This window comes from Anolis carolinensis, chromosome 3 (genome assembly GCF_035594765.1).
Source record: "Anolis carolinensis isolate JA03-04 chromosome 3, rAnoCar3.1.pri, whole genome shotgun sequence".
In the NCBI taxonomy this organism is placed as follows: Eukaryota; Metazoa; Chordata; class Lepidosauria; order Squamata; family Dactyloidae; genus Anolis; species Anolis carolinensis.
The window spans coordinates 63,600,167-63,620,454 of record NC_085843.1 but is presented as its reverse complement, the minus strand read 5'-3'; the positions used below and the strand labels follow the sequence as shown (position 1 = coordinate 63,620,454).

Here is a 20,288-nt window from a genome sequence, read left to right as displayed (position 1 = left end):
TTCTTTCTCTTCTCTTTTTGAGAAAACTGAAATCAAAATGAACCTTAGCATACACACAAAAAACCAAATTTGCTTATAGTTCTGCCCATACTCCAGTTTAGATTTAGTGACACTTACTGCCCTTTAATACTGCCTCAAAGAGACTAATTTTGTCATGTAATTTTTGATGATTTACTATTTGCAAAACCTTCTAACAATCAATAATATTTCTTGCAAAGAACGGCTCACTTAGGGTGTTTTTTATCTTCATTACTGCTTCACTTTTGCATCTATCTTGCCAAATGTATTTTCTGGGAAGACTTTGTAAGCATGGGGTGAATTGGTGAAAGTTTATCACTCTAACAATGGAATAGTTTAACTGCCTTATTAAAAGGTTTCCTTGTAAGGCACTTAATCTAATCATTTATTATATTTGACTGTGGGAGTAGAAATAAAAATGTATCAATGACAGTATGCAGTTAAGCCATATTAGCAGGCTTTCCTAAATTATACAGCCCGGAAAACTCACAACAACCCAATCTCACTTTTCGTTTTCAAACACGTACCAGATAATAACAACTCTATATTTCAATATGGAGCCATTTGTCCCCCTCCTGATCCCAAAATGAGGCTATGTATTTGTTAAGAAAATAAAAGCACAACTACAGAATGTGTTTGGATCAATGATATTTATGCAAGAGTAGTTTACTTATATGTTTTAGCTTGGAAACCCTTCACAACTGGCCCCAGATGGAAGTTATTATCAAATGATGAATAGCTTAAACAGAAGTATACCCCACAGATCAATAAATCAACACCACCACTGCGGTGACACTGTGAAAACTTATATCATCTATGCATTAAGCTACTGTCCAAGAAAAATTCCTAATATCTATGATGCATAATAGTTTGAAATAGCTTTCAAATGATGGCCATATACCAGCCCATCTATTAAATATATTGCTACATAATAATAGCATTCTTACCATTTAATAAATATTCTTAACTCTGATTTTGGGAACGATCAATTTATTTCAGTATGTGTAACTCATATTGCTGCGTATGTTAAAAAGAAACAACTACAGCTGGGATTTGCAACAATGTAGCTCTCAAAAATAATTTGGGCATCCATCCTGCAGGTGAATTTTTCTGTTAAATTTGCCTTTGCCATAATTCTGTGTGATTACCATAGCCAGTAACATTAAACTTGGCCTCAAAAGCAATAGTCACTAGTTTCCTTGTTGTCCAGCAAAGAAACCCACATTTCTTTTTAAAAATTAATTTTATTTTTAAAGTTTTTAAAGTTACATTAAAAGTTCAAAAGGTGAATCAAGAAAAGAAATGTAGAGTAAAACCACAAAAAATGCCCCCCCCCCAAAAAAAAAGAAGAAAGAAAGAAAGAAAGAAAAGAAAAGGAGATAAGAAAAAAAAAAGAAATGTGTTGTCGAAGGCTTTCATGGCCGGGATCACAGGGTTGTTGTATGTCTTTCGGGCTGTGTGGCCATGTTCCAGAAGCATTCTCTCCTGACGTTTCGCCCACATCTATGGCAGGCATCCTCAGAGGTTGTGAGGTATGGAGAAAACTAAGCAAAGAGGTTAATATATATCTGTGGAAAGTCTAGGGTGAGAGAGGTCAGTGTGAATGTTGTGTAGTTAATCACTTTAATTAGCATTGAAAAGCTTATCTGCTGTCTTCTTCCTGCCTCTGGGGCATCCTTTGTTTAGAGTCATTAACTGCCCTTGGTTGATTCATGTCTGGAAATCCTCTGTTTTCAGAGTACTGCTTTTTATTTACTGTTCTGATTTTTGAGTTTTTTAATACTGGTAGCCAGATTTTGTTCATTTTCATGGTTTCTTCCTTTCTGTTGAAGTTGTCCACATGCTTGTGGATTTCAATGGCTTCTCTGTGTAGTCTGACATGATAGTTGTTAGAATGGTCCAGCATTTTTGTGTTCTCAAATAGTATTCTGTGTCCAGGCTGGTTCATCAAATGCTCTGCTATGGCTGATTTCTCTGGTTGAATTAGTCTGCAGTGCCTTTCATGTTCTTTGACTCTTGTTTGGGTGCTGCGTTTGGTGGTCCCTATGTAGACTTGTCCACAGCTGCATGGTATCCGGTAGACTCCTGCAGAAGAGAGAGGATCCCTCTTGTCCTTCGCTGACCGTAGCATTTGTTGGATTTTCTTCGTGGGTCTGTAGATAGTTTGTAGGTTGTGCTTCTTCATCAGCTTCCCTATGCGGTCAGTGGTTCCCTTGATGTATGGTAAGAACACCTTTCCTCTGGGTGGATCTTTGTCTTGACTCTCATGGCTTGTTCTTGGCCTTGCAGCTCTTCTGATGTCTGTGGTGGAGTATCCATTGTCAAGAGTCAAAGAACATGAAACTAGACTTTCCACAGATATATATTAACCTCTTTGCTTAGTTTTCTCCATACCTCACAACCTCTGAGGATGCCTGCCATAGATGTGGGCGAAACGTCAGGAGAGAATGCTTCTGGAACATGGCCACACAGCCCGAAAGACATACAACAACCCCAAAAAAAGAAAATTTAGATGACCTCTGATCAAAAGAAAACAACATAAGCTTCATCCTCTAGGGCTCCAAATGTTTACTCCTTTCCCAAACAAACCCTTCCCCTTAAATTATTCTTTAAAACTCAAAATTGGCAAGTCCTTCTCTTCTTCGTGCAAAATGTAAACAAAAGGAGTAGCCAACATTTCCAATGCTGCACTTTTCTCATATCCTGTCCCTTTGAGCATATTCCCTTACATCTTCATCATTTCCCATCATTATCTTTCTTTTATCAACAAATACCTGTACATTACTCCACTATGCAGTATCACAGAGATCTCTGGTATGAAAAGATTATGTGCTAGCCTCCTACACCCTCTTAAGCACATGTGTCAAAATCAATGCCCACAAGCTGCATCCAGCGAGGTCTGGACACAATTAAGAGCTTATAGCATTTTGGATTGTAGTGCTTGCATTTCTTGAGTGTGTATGTTTGTTGTTATTTTCAGAACATGATCAGGATGAGGATAGTGTGTGATAAGGTGTCTCAGGTTATTTAACAATATGTTAAGGAGTAGTTATATTTGTACAATCTTACAATTTCAAGAAGTCCTTTGAAGACAAACATAAGGCTGATGTGGCCTTGAGTGAAAATGAGTCAGATACACCTGTTCTAAAGCATCTACACATTTCCCCCCCTTACCTATTAGCATAGTTGCAATGTTCCATGTTGGCAGTAGCATTTCCACTCAATTCTTTGAATTGGGGCTCATTCATGCCTTCATATGGAGGCATGTGGGTGACTTCTCTTCAATATACTAGCTTGGGAACTTATATAAATATTCAAAGTATTCTTTGTACTGGTCCATTGAAAGGACCAGTGCCTGCACCATTGAGGGCTGTATGTGTGCAGCTATCAACACCTTGGAATCTCCTCTCATATGATTGTACCATTTGATTTCTCCCTGTGACCAAAATAATGCTTTGGATCCTGAGAGAAAACTAATATGTGTTCCTGTAAATTAGGTGTCTCTGTCAATATCTTCATGCCTTAACATTTCCCATAAGACTTGCTAACTGATCTTGCATTATCATAGATTTTTACCTGTTCATCTTTTACGGGGGGGTTTTCCCTCAAGGAAAGGTTTAGAAAACCGAGTTACTAAGCAAACCCCAATATGGTGAAAAAATTAAAGCGGTCATAGTCAATCCTACATTCAAGGTGATTATGTGGCTTGGAAATGGTAGTATCATATAGGAATCTGAAGACTACTGTATCATGAGATTATTACCTACAAATGTTGGAATAATGTTGGAACAAGGGTTCTGATTCGGCAGCCAGGCTCCTAACTGGAGCTAGTTACAGGGAGCATACAACATCTCTACTAAAACAGCTTCACTGGCTGCCGATAAGCTGCTGGTCCCAATTCAAGGTGCAGGTGATGACTCATAAAGCCCTATACGGCTTGGGTCCAGCCTATCTCTGTGACTGTGATTGTATCTCCTCCTATGAACCAGCACTTGCTCTAAGATCTTCCGGAGAGGCCCTCCTCTTGCTCTCGCCACTGTCACAAGCACAGTTGGTGGGGACGAGGGAGCGGGCCTTCTTGGTGGTGGCTCCCCAGCTTTGGAACACCCTTCCCAGAGAGATCAGAAAAGCCACTACCTTATCCTCATTTCATAAGGATTTGAAAACTTGGTGGTTTCAGCAGATCTCCGAGTAGAGCTCTTTAGGCCTTCACTTTATCCACTTCCCTACCCACTACGTATTGTAGCATCTGATATACCTAGCACTTTAGCCATCCATTTCAATGCTGAATCCAGATCACTATACAAGGAATTCGTGAGTTTTGTCATTGATTTTAAATTCGTGGAGTTTTGTCATTGATTTTAAATCCTTGTTACATGACTATATGTCTTACGTATTTATGTTTACATGGTATTGTTTTAATTGCTGTATGGTTTTAACCTGTTGTATGTTTACTGTGTATTGGAAACTGCTCTGAGTCCCTCGAGGAGATAGGGCAGTATATAAATAAAGTTTTATTATTTTTATTATATTGGAAGAACAAATATCTCTTGCAGTTAATTTAGAACTGCTGTATATACTTGTGTATAAGTAGACCATATGTAAAGGCAAGGGTAGGTTTGGGGCCAAAATTATGGATTTTGATATGACCCATGGTCAAAAGTCATTCCTCAGAGAGTTGAAAGTGCCTGTGCTACCTCAGGAGACCGATCACCTATAGCCACTGCCATTTTTCCTAGGTATTCAAAAATAGCAGAGGTGGTGCCATAGTGGAGAGCAGCTCAGCGATTCTTTTAGGGTCTCACATAGTAGACCATGTTCTTGGTGGTTGCTTTTTCTATAAAAGTTAAAATTTGGATTGAGCCATTGATAAGTTGATCCTTAGTTTTTTAATTAATTTTGATTCAAGTTTCTGGAATTATACATAAACCCCAATGAATGCATATTTTAAAGATTGTAAGTGCCACTGAAATGTGTGGAGATTCTCCAAAAAAAAAAACCCCAACAACAACAACCTCAATATGATAGAATTCCTGAATAATCTAAGGTTTTAAACATACATTAAAAATAAGAAAATATTATTTTAAAGATCCTGTTGCAGAAGCGAATCAGTCATATATATTCTGATACAATTGAATAATTTGACACATTTCACTGGTATCAAAATGTATTTGGGTTAATCTATCTAGTCAATACATATAGAATATATAGGGGATTTTTTCTGTTGATACATATTCCATTGGTATAAAACAAAGCAAAAATTATGCCAATTCTGCTAAAAAAATTAGTTCATTTTATTAGCCAATAGTTATACCTTTTGTTAAGTATTAATATATTTGCATATGCATGTGAAATACTGAAATATGGATAACTATTAACTGAATTAGTCTGTTCTTGAATTGCTTGGGCCCCCAAATGAACAATTATTTTCTAAACTTCTAAACTTAGATCCAATTTTACATGAACAGATTTCTACTCATTTAAAAGGAATTTTTTGTCATTTCCTAATATTTACAGTCCCCAACATGCAGAGCTTGGGAAATTACTATTTTGGATTACAACTCCTACAATCCCCCATCCAGTATGGTCAACTAGAATTGTACAGTATTTTTATTAAAAAGTTATTTCTGCATGTTCTCCCATCTAATCTGTTGGGTTTGTTTGTTTTTTGGGGGGGGGGGGGCTTGAAACAGATCTTTGGCATGCTAGAGGCTGAAAAGAATATAGCCTAGGACAATGTCTGTTCTACTGGTAGAAGGATACGATGGTTTACAACTCTGAGACGGTATCAAGATGTGGTGTGTACCCATTACACATCATTACATACCCATGCCATGTGTGTTTTCCGCACAGGAAAAAGCATACAACTGAATATTGTTGTCAGGAAAGAAAGATGCTTTGGTGAATATTTTTCTGGTAGGCTTACCAAAAATGTTGGTGGGCTGACTTGTCTTTAGCTGAAATTTCTTTAGTAAGAACAATGCTGAATTTTTCACCCTTTGGTCATTTTTTCCTTAAAATATTCCTCATGAGTTTTCTTGTAAGGTTTATCAAACAAATAACCAAAAGACTGCTAAATCAGTCTTGCAAAAGGAATTTGCCCATCAGCACATTAATATTTTAATTTCAACTTTTATTTCAAGGCAAACCATATTCCTCTCAGAGGCCTCGGCCAACCAGCCCATTTTCAACTGACAGCAACACGAGTGCAGTCCAGAATCAGAGTCAAAGGCCTAGGCCTACCAAAAAACACAAGGGGGGCAGAGTGGAACATCCTCCATTGCCTCATCGTAGGGAAGGAATGGCAGATGGTAAGTTCCTGATTTGCAATTATTCATGAGGTAACTGTTCAAAGATGTGTTCCAGCTTACTGTGCCAACAGTTACATAAACAATTGTGTTAAGGAGTATTTGTTTGCCACTAGTAAGTAATCTCTCAGCCAGTTAAGAAGGTAGCAACATGTACTGATTAACATGGATTCTCTGTGTAGCAACATAAGTAACTCAAACATCCTGTAAGTTAAGTTGGCTCAACAGAATAATTTTGTTAAGAATTTTTTCCTTTTTAAATGCCAAGATGACATTTTCATTACCCCAATTTTTTCCTATTTCTTTTCCCCTTTTGATATTTATACTTTACAGTTCAAGCTAATAATGTGAAATTCTGAAACTGAATCATTGCATTTTTACAGCACAAAAGAGACTTCCAAGCTGCAGCCACCATTTCTCTCAATTTTTAAGTCACTGCTTGAGTAGCATAGATAATAAGTATTATGTGACTACATGACCCCTTACATCGGCTCCACACCTTTTGAATTTGATCTGATCATCACAAACAGTAGTAGAAACATAAAAGCTTGGTTACCACATTGTGGACTTAACAGATTCAGGAAGCCATGTTACCATAATTAGCCTAAGGAATGACTTTTTAGAAATGGGCTATTTTAGTCCTTCTCCTACTCCTTTAATTACTTCACATAACCAGAAGCCAATAAAATTTAGGATTTTCTTTCTTTCCAAGAGCAATACATACATTTTTGGGGGGGGGGGGGTCTATACTTGAAACAGTGATTATGATCTGGAGTGTGTACTCCGGATCAGCATCACGTGGTCTGCACAGCCAACCAGTGAGCTGCCTGAGGGACTGATGGGTGTCCACACTGTGTACTCCCATGAGTATCCTCTGTGATTGATGTTTCTATTAAAGTGCACAATTAGCAGGTTGCCAACTTTATCCTGTTTTAAAACTCGGTGCTAATAACTATTGTATTGAGTCACTATGGTAATCTTTCATATCTACAGTGGACAAAAGGGCACTTAGGCTCTGCTCAGGTTTCACCTTCACAGTTCCATAATTACAGGATGCATGAAAAGGCATCACTTTCCAATAATATTACATTATTGCACCAATTAGTTTGCAGTTTTTCTCCTGATACTGTGGTGTCATTAGATGCCCCTTCTGAGGATATGGTTTGTTTCCAGCCAAAGAAAACAGCTACAGTCTTACATTTAAGTGGTCAGAAACATTTTAATGAGTGTTTGAGCCTAGTGGGAATGGAATCTCATCAGAAAAGGCAAAGGGCAGACATAAGCAGGTAATTCTAGATTCATGAAACAATATTTTGGATCTGTAAAATTATTATTATTGCTTTGCCAATAATAAATATATGAGCTCCCATTATGTCTAGCAATGTGGTAAACTATCAGATTAGACTAAGTGTGCACTGAATTAATTTCATCCTCCTCCATTGTTATCTCCTTTCATAGGGGAAGTTGACAAAGATATTTAAAGATCCCTAGGTTTAGGATAACTAAAATTTTAAAAATGGAAGAACACTGTTGAAATATGTTTAAAGTCCAAAATGAAATCATCATAACAATATCTAATGTTATAGTAATGTCATGCAAGTTCAGCTAAAGAAAGAACACCTGGACAAGGTGAGGGGGGTTGAGATAATTGTTTATCCTCTTCACATTTTCTACGCAAAAGTGTGAATGGGAGTAAGAATAATTACTAATTTGCTCAATGATGCTGATGCAGTAGCATCTTTACCCTAAACTGGAATTCAAGGTAGCTTCTGACAATACAGTTTTACAATAGCCTACCTCTTAAATCTGTTACCAATATCACATAATTATTATCCACAAATCATATTTGTCCATTGCCAGGAGGGTCCAGGGCTTAAAGTAGAATCCTGTGGAATTGACTGTGCCATGTGATAAGTAAGTACTGCCCATGGTCTTTCTCATCTGGAAGATCCAACAGCCATCTGTAGTGAGCGGGGTTAATCCAGAGCTTTTGAACCCTAAGATGCCTAGGCATATGCCACAACAAACACACTGAACTAACTCACTACACAGAATACTTTTACACAGAAACAAAGTTTTCCAGTAAGCACTGATACCAGTCCATGAACACAAAAATATTAGATTTCTCCAAAGAGACTATTCAGAATAAGGAGCAAAATGTAATGCTAAATACATCTCTTTAAGTTGCACAACTTCAGGTTGGAAAATAAGATTCACCAGTATACCCAATTAGCCTCATCACTATGGAGGAGTTGTATCCTTTCCCTTTTTTCTATGCAGCCAAAAAATATTTTTCCTCCCCAATGCTGCTATTTGTATTAGCCCATTGAATTAAAACTGGTTTCCTTCAGATGTACTGCTGAATACTCGCAAAATCTAGTAAGAAATTAGCAGTTCATTTAAACATAATATTCAAACATTTAATTTTTTGGTCATATGGTAGAATACATAAAAGAACTGCCTGCATTGAAAAGTGTTATTTTGGGTTGTTAGGGTGATCTGAAAGGTTTGTCTGTTGTGTTCCATGATTTGCTCATAATTAGAAGTTAATGGAACAAATAAAATGCATATAAGTAAAATACTTAATTTTGAACAACAGCTATACAAACAGCTACTTCTGTAAAACAATATAAAGTTTTCTTGTCCAAAATATTTGATTGTCTATTCTCCAATTACGGTAGATTCACTGATAAGTACCAGCTGTACACTATTTGAATGCTGCATCCTTGGTATGCACATGTCATCTGGAAATACATGGTTATGCAGTAAATAGAACAATGCCATGGATTCCTTGGGGAAAAATTATTTTTTGTAGTTCACTGTGGTTTATTCATCTGACCAATATTTAAAAATGGTTCAAAAGGATTACATGGACAAGGGCAACAGGTGTTATACACATATAAAATAGACTTTTGTCTTGATCCACATATGCATGATTCAGAATTTTTCAGAGCCTCTGTTTCTAAGATGTTTTCATCACAATGAAATAATCCTGCATGATTATTTTGAAATGGCATGGGTAGAATTTTGTAATGCAACTAAGTATGTCCTTCTTCACCATTGCCAGGTCCAAAAATAAAAGGCAACAAACCAAACCATTTTTGTTAAGTATGTGTTTCTCCCCCACCCCAGAAAAGATAACTTATGATATATTTTGATATTTTGTTTAAAAAACCAGTTCATTTTTTTAAAACTATGCAAAATTAGTTTGTGTAAATATTTGTCACCATAAACTATTTTTAAGCTTTATAACAATTTGAAATACATGAAATACAATATATTTAGCTGACCATATGTTTGAAATCAGCACCAAGTGATTCTTGAAAGGTTTACATTTGTAATTGTTGAACTGATTTTTGAATATGTTCTCCTTGGGATTAACTGCATTGCAGTCTAGGAAGATTTGAATTAATTTTAAAATCCACTGAAATTTGAATGCATGTTCAAATAGATTTACAAAACACTGTCAAAGGTAGCTTTTTCTGCTAAAAAGAGTTTTACCTAAAATGTGGCTATTTTTTCAGTTGGAGTTTTGAAACTATTTTATACCAAATACAGCATCCAAAATGAAGTAAAACCTTTATTAACTGACAATGAATGTAAAGTTTGTTAGTTTTTGTGCCAAATGGAACCCAACTAAAATTACTGCTCTGGTAAGGAATATAACTATTGCATACTTCTACTAGCTATAGTGGAAAACATCTATCAGTTGTCTAAATCTAATAAAACATATAAGGTATATTTCTTTCTGATAGATAAATCTTTCAAAACCTTTTTTCTCTTTATCTTCAAATAGAATTTATGTCACTGATACTCTGAGTCTATTCACATTTTTTAGATCTACCACCACCACCAGACCCACCCCCTGGTCAGGGTATAAGGCAACAGATAGGTCCTGGGCAACGTGGAGGTTCAACAGAGAGAAAAGGAAGCTCTCTAGAACGACAGCATACATCTGCCATAGATGAAACAAAGAGCTCTTTGGATCGTCAAACTAGAACGTCACTAGAGTGGCAACGACAGACCCAAGAATGGATAAGCTCTACAGAACTCCAAGGCCAGCAAAAGCAAGCATTTGGATCAGGTGTGTAGCTGCACCTCTTAAAGTGGCTTAGGCAATTTCCTCAATATATTCTTTTATAAGATCCCCAACAGACAGTAAAGGTCAAGGCAGGACTAATAAAAGGAATACTATTAACATCTGACCTTCAGTGTTTGTTCCTGCAATGGTGAAGCTTTTGAATACACCTAAACTACTAAAATTCTAAATGCATGGCTTTGTGACTTACTAATGCTACTATATGTCGTGGGGAAACTATATTGCACCTTTTATGAAGAATACATATATATGCAACACATATTGATTGTGATTTTCTTTTAAAAATTCACCAGAATGGATTTTTTGCATGTATAGCATAGAGGCACCTAATGTCATGTCCCATCTGTATTGACAACATTGAATTCACAATAGTTCTATTAATTCTTTTAACAGCACTTTATTCATATTTATCATTATGTTGCCCTTTAAAAAGGCAAAGTCAGTTTGACAATTTCATTCATGTTGGGGAATGTTCAAACAACAAACAATTTGTTGTGAACTTACTTGTAAGCTAAAAATGCATCCACTAGACATCATTTATATTAACTTAATTTTAGATCTGAATTATTTCTGTTTCAGGCCCTCTATTTACTGATATTGCAGTCAATTTGTCTCATCTTACAACATCTAAAGACAGTAAATAAGAAACTTGACCTTCTTTTTTCCGCCATGTCCTTAACCATAAAGCATCCGATTCAGACCTTTTCCTCACAAAATGAAGAGGATTATGTGTTCTCATGTCTTACTGAAGGACTGAGCCAGTCTGATGGGGAGGGAGAAGGGAAGGAGAAGGGACCAGAGTTGCAGGATAAAAAAAGGGATATTGATTTGGAGCCACCTTGGGAAAGAGGGAATGAGGAAGGTTCATATTGCGACGAGAATCTGTTTGGGAAGAACTATAGACAGAGTACTGGGGACCCTCTGTATAAGGAATCAACTAATATATCTCCAACTCAGCTTGGTCAAGAGCCAGATTCCTTACATCAGCAACACCAGCTCTTGCAATTTAATAAGTATTTGAAGTTGTTGATTCTCAGTTAAATAGAGGTAGATGGTGTTCCCAGAGAGCAGTAAAGAGGTCCTTGGGCCAGATTCTGAGTAAACATCCTATGGAAATTAAGATCAATACCATGAACTGGCTTCATAGGGAGTATCAATGTAAAGACCATACCCTTCGTTTATTAATTACCTTTGAAGACCACTCAATAATTGAAGAGGTATTGGCACACAATGTGAGATTAAATCATTGGGGTATTTATATTAGGAGGGTCTTATATGACCCAGTGGTTCGTCCTCTGCTTACAGGTTTGAGACCAGCCCCCCAGATAAAAACTAGCTTAAATATCACTCCTAGGTCTTCCATCCCGACCTCTAGTTTAGCATCATTAGAATCCTCTTCAGAGATATCATATAAAGCTCCAGTCACCCCTCATCTGGCCCATGTCCCTATCCAGGAAAACTGTTGTATTAATTTTTATACGCCTCCTCTTTTTAGTTCCCCTTCAAACATTTCAATTGATTCCCCCCTATTCCCCTCCCATGAAACCCCCCTTTTAGGAATCTCTCAGGTTGGGTTATCCCATGATCTTTTGGGCTTAAAGAGCTGACTAGCAACTTCCGACTGTTCTCCTGTTCTAGGGGGACCTAGGGGGGGGAGATGTCTGGGGAGATGACTGGGGTCGGGGGGCAGCCATTGAGGTGGTGTGGGGAGGGGGAAGGCGCGGTCGAAACCATCAGCCCAGGGAGAAGCGCAGCAAAGTCCTTGCGACCCTGAGGAAAGATAGGTCAAGTAGCCTCCATGACAGACCCCCCGGGTTCAAGGTCTTGCTGTTAAATGCCAGGTCTGTAAATGGTAAAACAGCGATAATACAGGATTTGATCCTGGAAAAAAAGGCAGACCTGACCTGCATTACAGAAACCTGGCTGGATGAGCTGGGGGGAGTTAATCTTACCCAGCTCTGTCCACCAGGCTATGGAGTGCACCAGCAAGCCAGACCTGGGGGGCGGGGAGGTGGGGTGGCGGTAGTCTATCAGGAATCCATCCCCCTGACCAGATGCCCTGTTCCTCAATCAACCGGGTTTGAGTGTGTCCACCTGAGGGTGGGGAGCCAGGACAGTTTGGGGATTCTGCTTGTGTACCGTCCACCCCGCGACACAGCAGTCTCCCTGCCTGAGCTTGCTGAGGTGGTGTCTGGCCTGGTATTGGTCTCTCAGCGACTTGTTGTCCTGGGAGATTTCAACGTCCATGCGGATGCCACCTTATCTGGCGCAGCTTAGGACTTCATGGTTGCCATGACGACCATGGGACTGTTCCAAGTGATATCTGGTCCCACTCATCAGGCTGGACACACTTTAAACCTAGTATTTGTGACGAATGGGGGAGATGTTGGTGTGGAAGATCAAAACATCCTTCCATTGTCATGGACCGACCATCATCTGGTCAGTGTTAGACTTACCGTCACCCAAAACCTCCGCCCCAGGAGATTTATGGATCCAGATGGATTCCTGATGTCTCTTGGGGAACTTCCTGTCATGTTGGCTGACGATCCTGTTGAGACCCTGGTTGATCTCTATAACACCGAGATGGCCAGGGCTCTTGACTTGATCACCCCCGAACGTCCCCTCGCGCTCCGCAGAGCCAGGTCGGCTCCTTGGTTCACCGAGGAGCTGGCTTTGATGAAGCGGGTGAGGCGGGGACTAGAGTGCAAGTGGCGGAAGACTCGGAGCATCACCGACCATACACGGGCTAGAGCCTCCATTAAGGCCTACTCTGTGGCGTTGCAGGCAGCCAGAAAAACTTTCTTGACTGCCCGCATCGCATCTGCAACAAATAGACCAGCAGAGTTGTTCCGGGTTGTTCGGGAGCTCCTTCATCCTCATGAGGTGGAGGAGCCCCTTGACAACTCGGTCACTCGATGCAGCTAGTTCGCACATCATTTTGCAGATAAAGTTGCTCGATTACGCTCCGACTTGGACACCAGCTTTGATACAGTGCCTGATGAGGTTCCTAGAGCATCTGTCGATTCCATCTTGATGGATTCGTTTCAACCTGTTCGGCCTGATGACGTGGACAAGATCCTTGGAGCAATGAGACCAACCACATGTGCTCTAGACCCTTGTCCTACCTGGCTTATAAAGCTTGCCGGGGGGGGGGGGGGTTGGTCGATTGGTTTTTGAGGATTATCAATGCCTCATTGGAACAAGGGGAATTTCCATCTAGCCTGAAACAGGCAACTATTAGACCAATTCTAAAAAAGGCATCCCTCGATTCCTCTATTCTATCAAACTATCGACCAATTTCAAACCTCCCATTCTTAGGCAAGGTTCTTGAGCGAGTGGTGGCCTCTCAACTCCAGGGATTCTTGGATGACACCGATTATCTTGACCCATTCCAGTCTGGTTTCATGCCTGGTCATGGCACTGAGACGGCTTTGGTCGCCTTGGTGGATGACCTCCGTAGAGAGCTGGACAGGGGGAGTGTGTCCCTGTTGGTTCTCTTAGACATCTCAGCGGCTTTCGATACCATCGACCATGGTATCCTTCTGGGACGGCTCTCCGGGATGGGCCTTGGGGGTACTGCTCTCCAGTGGCTCCAGTCCTTCCTGGAGGGCCGATCCCAGATGGTGAAGCTGGGGGACACCTGCTCGGACCCCTGGCCTTTGACCTGTGGGGTCCCGCAAGGTTCCATTCTGTCCCCCATGCTTTTTAATATCTACATGAAACCGCTGGGCGAGGTCATCCGGGGTTTTGGAGTTCGGTGCCATCTCTACACAGATGACACTCAACTCTACTACTCTTTTCCACCTACCTCCAAGGAAGCCCCTCGGATCCTAGACCAGTGCCTGGCCGCTGTAATGGGTTGGATAAGGGCCAACAAGCTGAAACTTAATCCTGACAAGACAGAGGTCCTCCAGGTCAGTCGTGCGACTGATCGGGGTATAGGGTGGCTACCTGTGCTTGACGGGGTCACACTCCCCCTGAAGGCACAGGTCCGCAGTCTGGGGGTCCTCCTGGACTCATCGCTGTCACTTGATGCTCAGGTGTCGGCGGTGGCTGGGAGGGCCTTTGCACATCTAAAGCTAGTGCGCCAACTGCGACCGTACCTCGAGAAGTCTGACTTGACCATGGTGGTCCATGCTCTGGTTACCTCAAGGATGGATTACTGTAATGCGCTCTACGTGGGGCTGCCCTTGAAGATGGTCCGGAAACTGCAGTTGGTACAACGGTCGGCAGCTAGATTACTAACTGGAGCAGCTTACAGGGAGCGGTCAACCCCCCTGTTCAAGCAGCTCCACTGGCTGCCGATAATATTCCGGGCCCAATTCAAGGTGCAGGTTATTACCTATAAAGCTCTAAACGGTTCGGGACCTGCCTATCTTCGTGACCGCGTCGTCCCCTATGAACCCACCCGATCGCTGAGATCCTCCGGGGAGGCCCTCCTCTCACTTCCATCCTCCTCACAACTGCGTTTGGTAGGGACGAGAGAGAGGGCCTTCTGGGCCGTGGCTCCCCAACTCTGGAACTCCCTCCCCAGGGAGATTAGGTTGGCTCCTTCTCTACCTTCCTTCAGAAAGCAACTGAAGACTTGGATGTTTCGGCAGGCCTTCGGAGATAGTCATTAATTAATCAGCCCCAGTGGGTTTTTAATAATTTATCCTGTTTTTATTATGGTCTTTCCATTTATGTGTTTTAAATGAAATTTTTATCTTGTATTGTTGTTTATATTGATATATTGTATTATTGTTTTATCTTTTTATATTGTGATTGTATTGTGTTGCTTATATTTTGTTCTTATGTTGTTTGGGCCACTGCCCCATGTAAGCCGCCCCGAGTCCCCATGGGGAGATGGTGGCGGGATATAAATAAAGTTTTATTATTATTATTATTATTATTATTATTATTATTATTATTATTATTGCTGGAATGATGTCTGTACTGTACTTCAAAGTCAAAAAAGGATATCAACTTTATTCCATATCAAAAGCATTGCATAAATTAGTTTAAAACTGATTAAAAATAGGAGCACAAGTGGCTAAATATCTTTTGACCAAAAACGAGCAACAACGATCACATTGTCTATAGCCTCAAACAATACTTCCTCTGTACATGAGGCAGGACACTGCGGACAAGCATATAGATGTGCAGGTGTCTGCTCTTCTTCACAGTCGCACAAGGTAGAGGATTCTTTTAGGTAGTGCCATTTTGCCAGATTGTCTTTTGATCTGCCCACTCTACTTCTGAGTCTGTTCAGGGACTTCCAAGTTGCCCATTCTTGGTTTGCCCATGGAGGCAGACCTTCGTGGGGGGGCCATCCAATTGGGATTTCCTGGCTTAGCTGCCCAGAGGGACGCCCTCTCTGTTGCTAGGGGAAAGTCAAAAGGAGTGGTGGTCCTCATGAAGCTTTTCCTTGATTAGAGTCTACTGGGAGGAGGCTGATAGCCATGCAGTGGATGACTTTCATGGTGTTGAACCTTATTTCTCTCACAGCTAGCAGCAACTTCCCATTGCACATAAGTGGGGGACAATGTTAGCTAGCTTGTAGAGTTTATCAACAGGTGTAGGTTTAAGGCATCTTGTGATTATTCTGCATGTTTCGTTCAATGCTATGTTCACCTGCTTTGCATGGGCAGACTTATGCCAAAAGGACAGGCATACGCAGCAGTTGAGTAAGACAAGGCCAGGGCTGATGTTCTTATTAATTTTGGATCTTCAGAGAAAGTATATCAACTGAAACAATTATGATAATAGAGAATTTATATAGAAGACATACACACTCATTTGATGCCTTATACCATCTTAATGCCATAAAATAATAATCCTTGGACTAACCCATGGATTATTCATTTAGCCTTGTAGATATTAAATACTCATGAATTAATATTATCCTGGGTTTTTTCTAAATAGTTATTTGCAGAGAGCAATTTTAGGAAAGTGAACAGCAAAGATGCATTTCAATTATTGATAATCTGATACCAGAAAATTAATACATGCGGATACTGTATTAGAGTACAAGGATTAATATCTTGAATGCAGCTCACATCAGAGTCAGAAAATTCTAGTGGCAATATTTTTTCTATTTTAATTATACTGAGTATCATTAATTTATTAAGACAGAAAGTAATAAAAAGTTTGAATTTAAGTTAAGACAAAATATAGTTTGGAAATCCAGATATATTACACTAACTATCTGAAAGAAAATATGTTTTATAGTAATAAATATTATTTAAGAAATCTCTATCAGACTGTAGAAAAATCTAGAATTCATGATCAACAGTCAACCACCAGTTGCACAAAAACCAACATAACATATATACTCGAGTATAAGCCTACCTGAATATAAGACAGCCAGGACCCTCACTCAAGTATAAGCTGAGGAGGGTTTTTCAGCCCTAAAAAAGGGCTGAAAACTCAGGCTTATACTCGAGTATATACGGTAATCCTATTGTTAAGCATTTCAAAGATGGGTCTTTGTCAGCACATCTGTTGCACTTTCTTTGTTTTCTTCTTATTACAGTACATGCATCTGTATTTATTGAGCAGAACATGCATACACTTGAAGAACTTTCTGGATTAGATTATCAACTTGTTGTTCTGGCACTTTGAGAAATGTGACACTTCAGTAGCAACATGTATATATGCACAATGGTCAGAAACCTGTTAAACCACTATAGGTTGCAGTTTTTCCAAGCTCATGTAGTAATGATGATGGAATGGAGACAAAATCTGGCAGCACCCTTTTTCTCTAGTGCCTTACTTCTGTCATGGCCACTACCCCCATAGCAATTTTCTCCTGCTGCACCACCCACACTGGCATAATATATTTCAGTAAAATAAATGTTGATTTCCACTCCAGATTGAACAAGTATATCATTGCAGCAGCTGTACTTCAGATAATTGGTGACAGAGAACACGCTTCAAAACATATGGTTCATCTTGCAGCTTCTATATATCTCCTTGGGTTTATTGATGCCATCAACTACATTGTAATGCTATATTAAGAGTGATAAGAACAAGGCTTCATCAGAGGTTTTCATGTGAAAAAGAACATAGTTGAACTGCAATTTTATACAGAAAAATGCAATAGTAAATTTGTGGCAAACATCTTTGAACTGAATATGTCTATAATGATGAATGCATCGTAATTCTTCAGCTTCTTTCTTACAATTTGGTTTTGAGACTTAGATTTAGTTTTCTTTTTCTGATGTGGGGGTTGACACTTGAATTCCCACCATGGAATAAAGAGACCGGATACAAAAGTATGGAGAAAAAATTCAATTTATTAACCTTATTAAATTAATTCCTGGGAAGCTCACTAAGTTGGGAGGGGAGAGAAATGTGACGTGGATCAAAGGAAAGGACTAGATATCACCATGTGACCACCTCTTCGCCTACTAGGTGAACGCCTGACCCCAGGGACACTCCACATGAAGGTTTGCTGGGCCTGAAAGACCATCCCAGAGCACTCCCTCCCAAGCCCCAGAACTAGAATCATAGATAGAATCATAGAATCACAGGCCATCCAGTCCAACCCCCTGCCAAGAAGTAGGAAAATCACATTCAAGAGTGAGAGAAACCCCCCTTGTTTAGCCCCATGGGAGTATCATGTGGTCACACTTTACCCATCCCTGGAGTAGGGGCTCCTCAATTTTAGAGGGAAGATAAAAATATCATTTGACAAGTGGATCCAAGGCACTGCAACAAACTAATTATTGGGCAGGGAAGAAACTTAGAAAGAACCAGAGAGCTCTCTGCTCAGAAAAAAAGTGAGATGCAGGTCTCTGAGATTGAGGAGTATGAGACTTTTAATCCTCCCTGTTGATGATATGGGGGGAAATTTGTAGCTGTAGAATTTATTACTAAATCACTAAAGTACTATGCCTAAAATAACACTTAGGTTTGTATATGTGCAAAGTAATCCAATGTGTAATCACAAAAATGGTAGCAAACTCAGGGTCTCAAGCTCCTAGAATGCCTGGACAGTGACTATTAACAGGCTTTTGAAAGCTGGGCAACCCAAAAATATCTGGGGAGCTAAGTTTGACAACTTTGATGGTATTTCAGAATGGCAGATCAATATACAGCAATCCAATTTCATGCATTTAAGTTGGAACTTCCTATGATAGTAGAAAGTAAGAATTAGAAGTCTTAAAATGGGTTCAATCTTACCCTGGTTAGTCCTTTTAGATCCCTGCACACAGACAACAAATGTGACCTTGTCATAATCAAGTCTCAAAGACAAGATGTCTTTGTCTAGTTCAACTTTTTCTTTATATAATATGAACCAGTGAAGTAATTTCCCATGTGCTTGATAATATAAAAAAATAACACCAGGAAGCTAATTAAATTAGCAGATTCTGTAATTCTTTATCTTAACTGATTAAAGTAATTGTAATAAAATAGGACAAAGCATTTCCACAATATTAATAGAAATTATAATCTTTGTTTTACTGTTTTGCAAAATATATGCATATCTATTTAATTAAGCAGTTTATGATTTATCATATTTTTTCAAAAGAGTTCTCAATGTTTAGAATGAATAGATAACAATTTATAAATTTAGATAAAATATTATATTTTGGTTTCAAATACTTGCATTCAGTTGTTTCCAGCTGAGTAAACCTGTCAGAATCAGTGAGAAAAATAAGCATATCCAGCATTTTCTGCATATACTAGGAGGAGAAATAAATATATACACCAAAAAAACACATCAGTATGCATGCTGCGCTCTCTCTCTCTCTCTCTCTCTCTCTCTCTCTCTCTCTATATATATATATATATATATATATATATAATAATATATAAATATTGGCTCATGTTTTCTACTGATAGCTGATCCTTTCAACCATTTTAGCCACCTGAACTATTGATTCAAATATTAAATACAAGAATTGCATATCTAATGAGCTAAAACATATAATATTGAGTCAGTTGTTATCTAAGCAGTTTTTTTAAAAAAAAAAACTGAAACATGAAACTTGGTTTACTTTAAGTTGCCAAACAATTTTAAATAATGCATCCCTCTATTTCTTGATATGGGAAGAACGCAGAATCGAATATATGAAAGGCTGTAATCCCTAATACATTCCACCAGATTTGGCATCTAGAATGCTGATTGACCAATATACATGACATATTGGCTGGTAATTGTCATGGCTCGGCTATTGAGTACCAGCTGCCAAAAGTCTTGTAAGAATATTAGATATTATACTGTTCAGAGATGTTTGGTAAACCCACAGACTAGCCGTTATGTGAACACACATAGGATTACTTGCCTGACCTTTTAAGAACTTCACACTTAGATGAAGTTCCCATATGTATACATTGTGTACATAGGTGTATTCATAGAGAATATTCAGTCAGTTGCTGAATTCACGGCCAGCCATTGTATTAATAGGACTTGCTAATGTGGCCCCACAAACTGCCATACATGCTTTCAAAGCATGAGTGGTCTTATTCAAATCTTCCCCATGATCTTAAACTATTTGCATATTAAACAATAGCTTTTGAGTTTGTGTGGAGACATTGTAATTGATAAAACATTCATTAGTTCTCAATCGTACAAATGCTTCCTTTTCCATTTGTACATTTCTAATGTTTCCATTTGCACATTTCCAAAGAGAAATGTACAAATGTATTTGTTTTTTATACTTCAGGATGCTTCAAAATTTCACTGGCCACCTCCTCCTTTTGAAGGAAATATCTAAACAATCTCCACTTATCAAATTTATCGTGTAGTTAGGGCATCTTAGAGTATTTATGCATAACATTTCAGATGAGGTATCGCCCAATTTTCTTTATAGCTAGAAAAATTTTAAATACCTTTAAAACATTTCAGAAAGACAGTTTCAATTATCTTTTCCCAT

The 20,288-nt window shown here is 39.1% G+C and overlaps 1 protein-coding gene across 14 annotated transcripts in view; it reads left to right on the top strand.

Annotated features, from left to right (window-relative positions):
• Positions 1-20,288, top strand: part of robo2 (roundabout guidance receptor 2) — a 1,412,536-nt gene that overhangs the window by 1,385,220 nt on the left and 7,028 nt on the right. For 9 of the 14 annotated variants that reach the window (XM_062977135.1, XM_062977133.1, XM_062977140.1 and 6 more), the window contains 2 exons: positions 6,162-6,329; positions 10,165-10,410. In XM_062977135.1, the coding sequence (XP_062833205.1) occupies positions 6,162-6,329; positions 10,165-10,410 (414 nt within the window). The remainder of the gene's footprint in view (positions 1-6,161; positions 6,330-10,164; positions 10,411-20,288) is intronic. The other 5 variants (XM_062977143.1, XM_062977146.1, XM_062977144.1 and 2 more) reach the window with 1 other exon arrangement.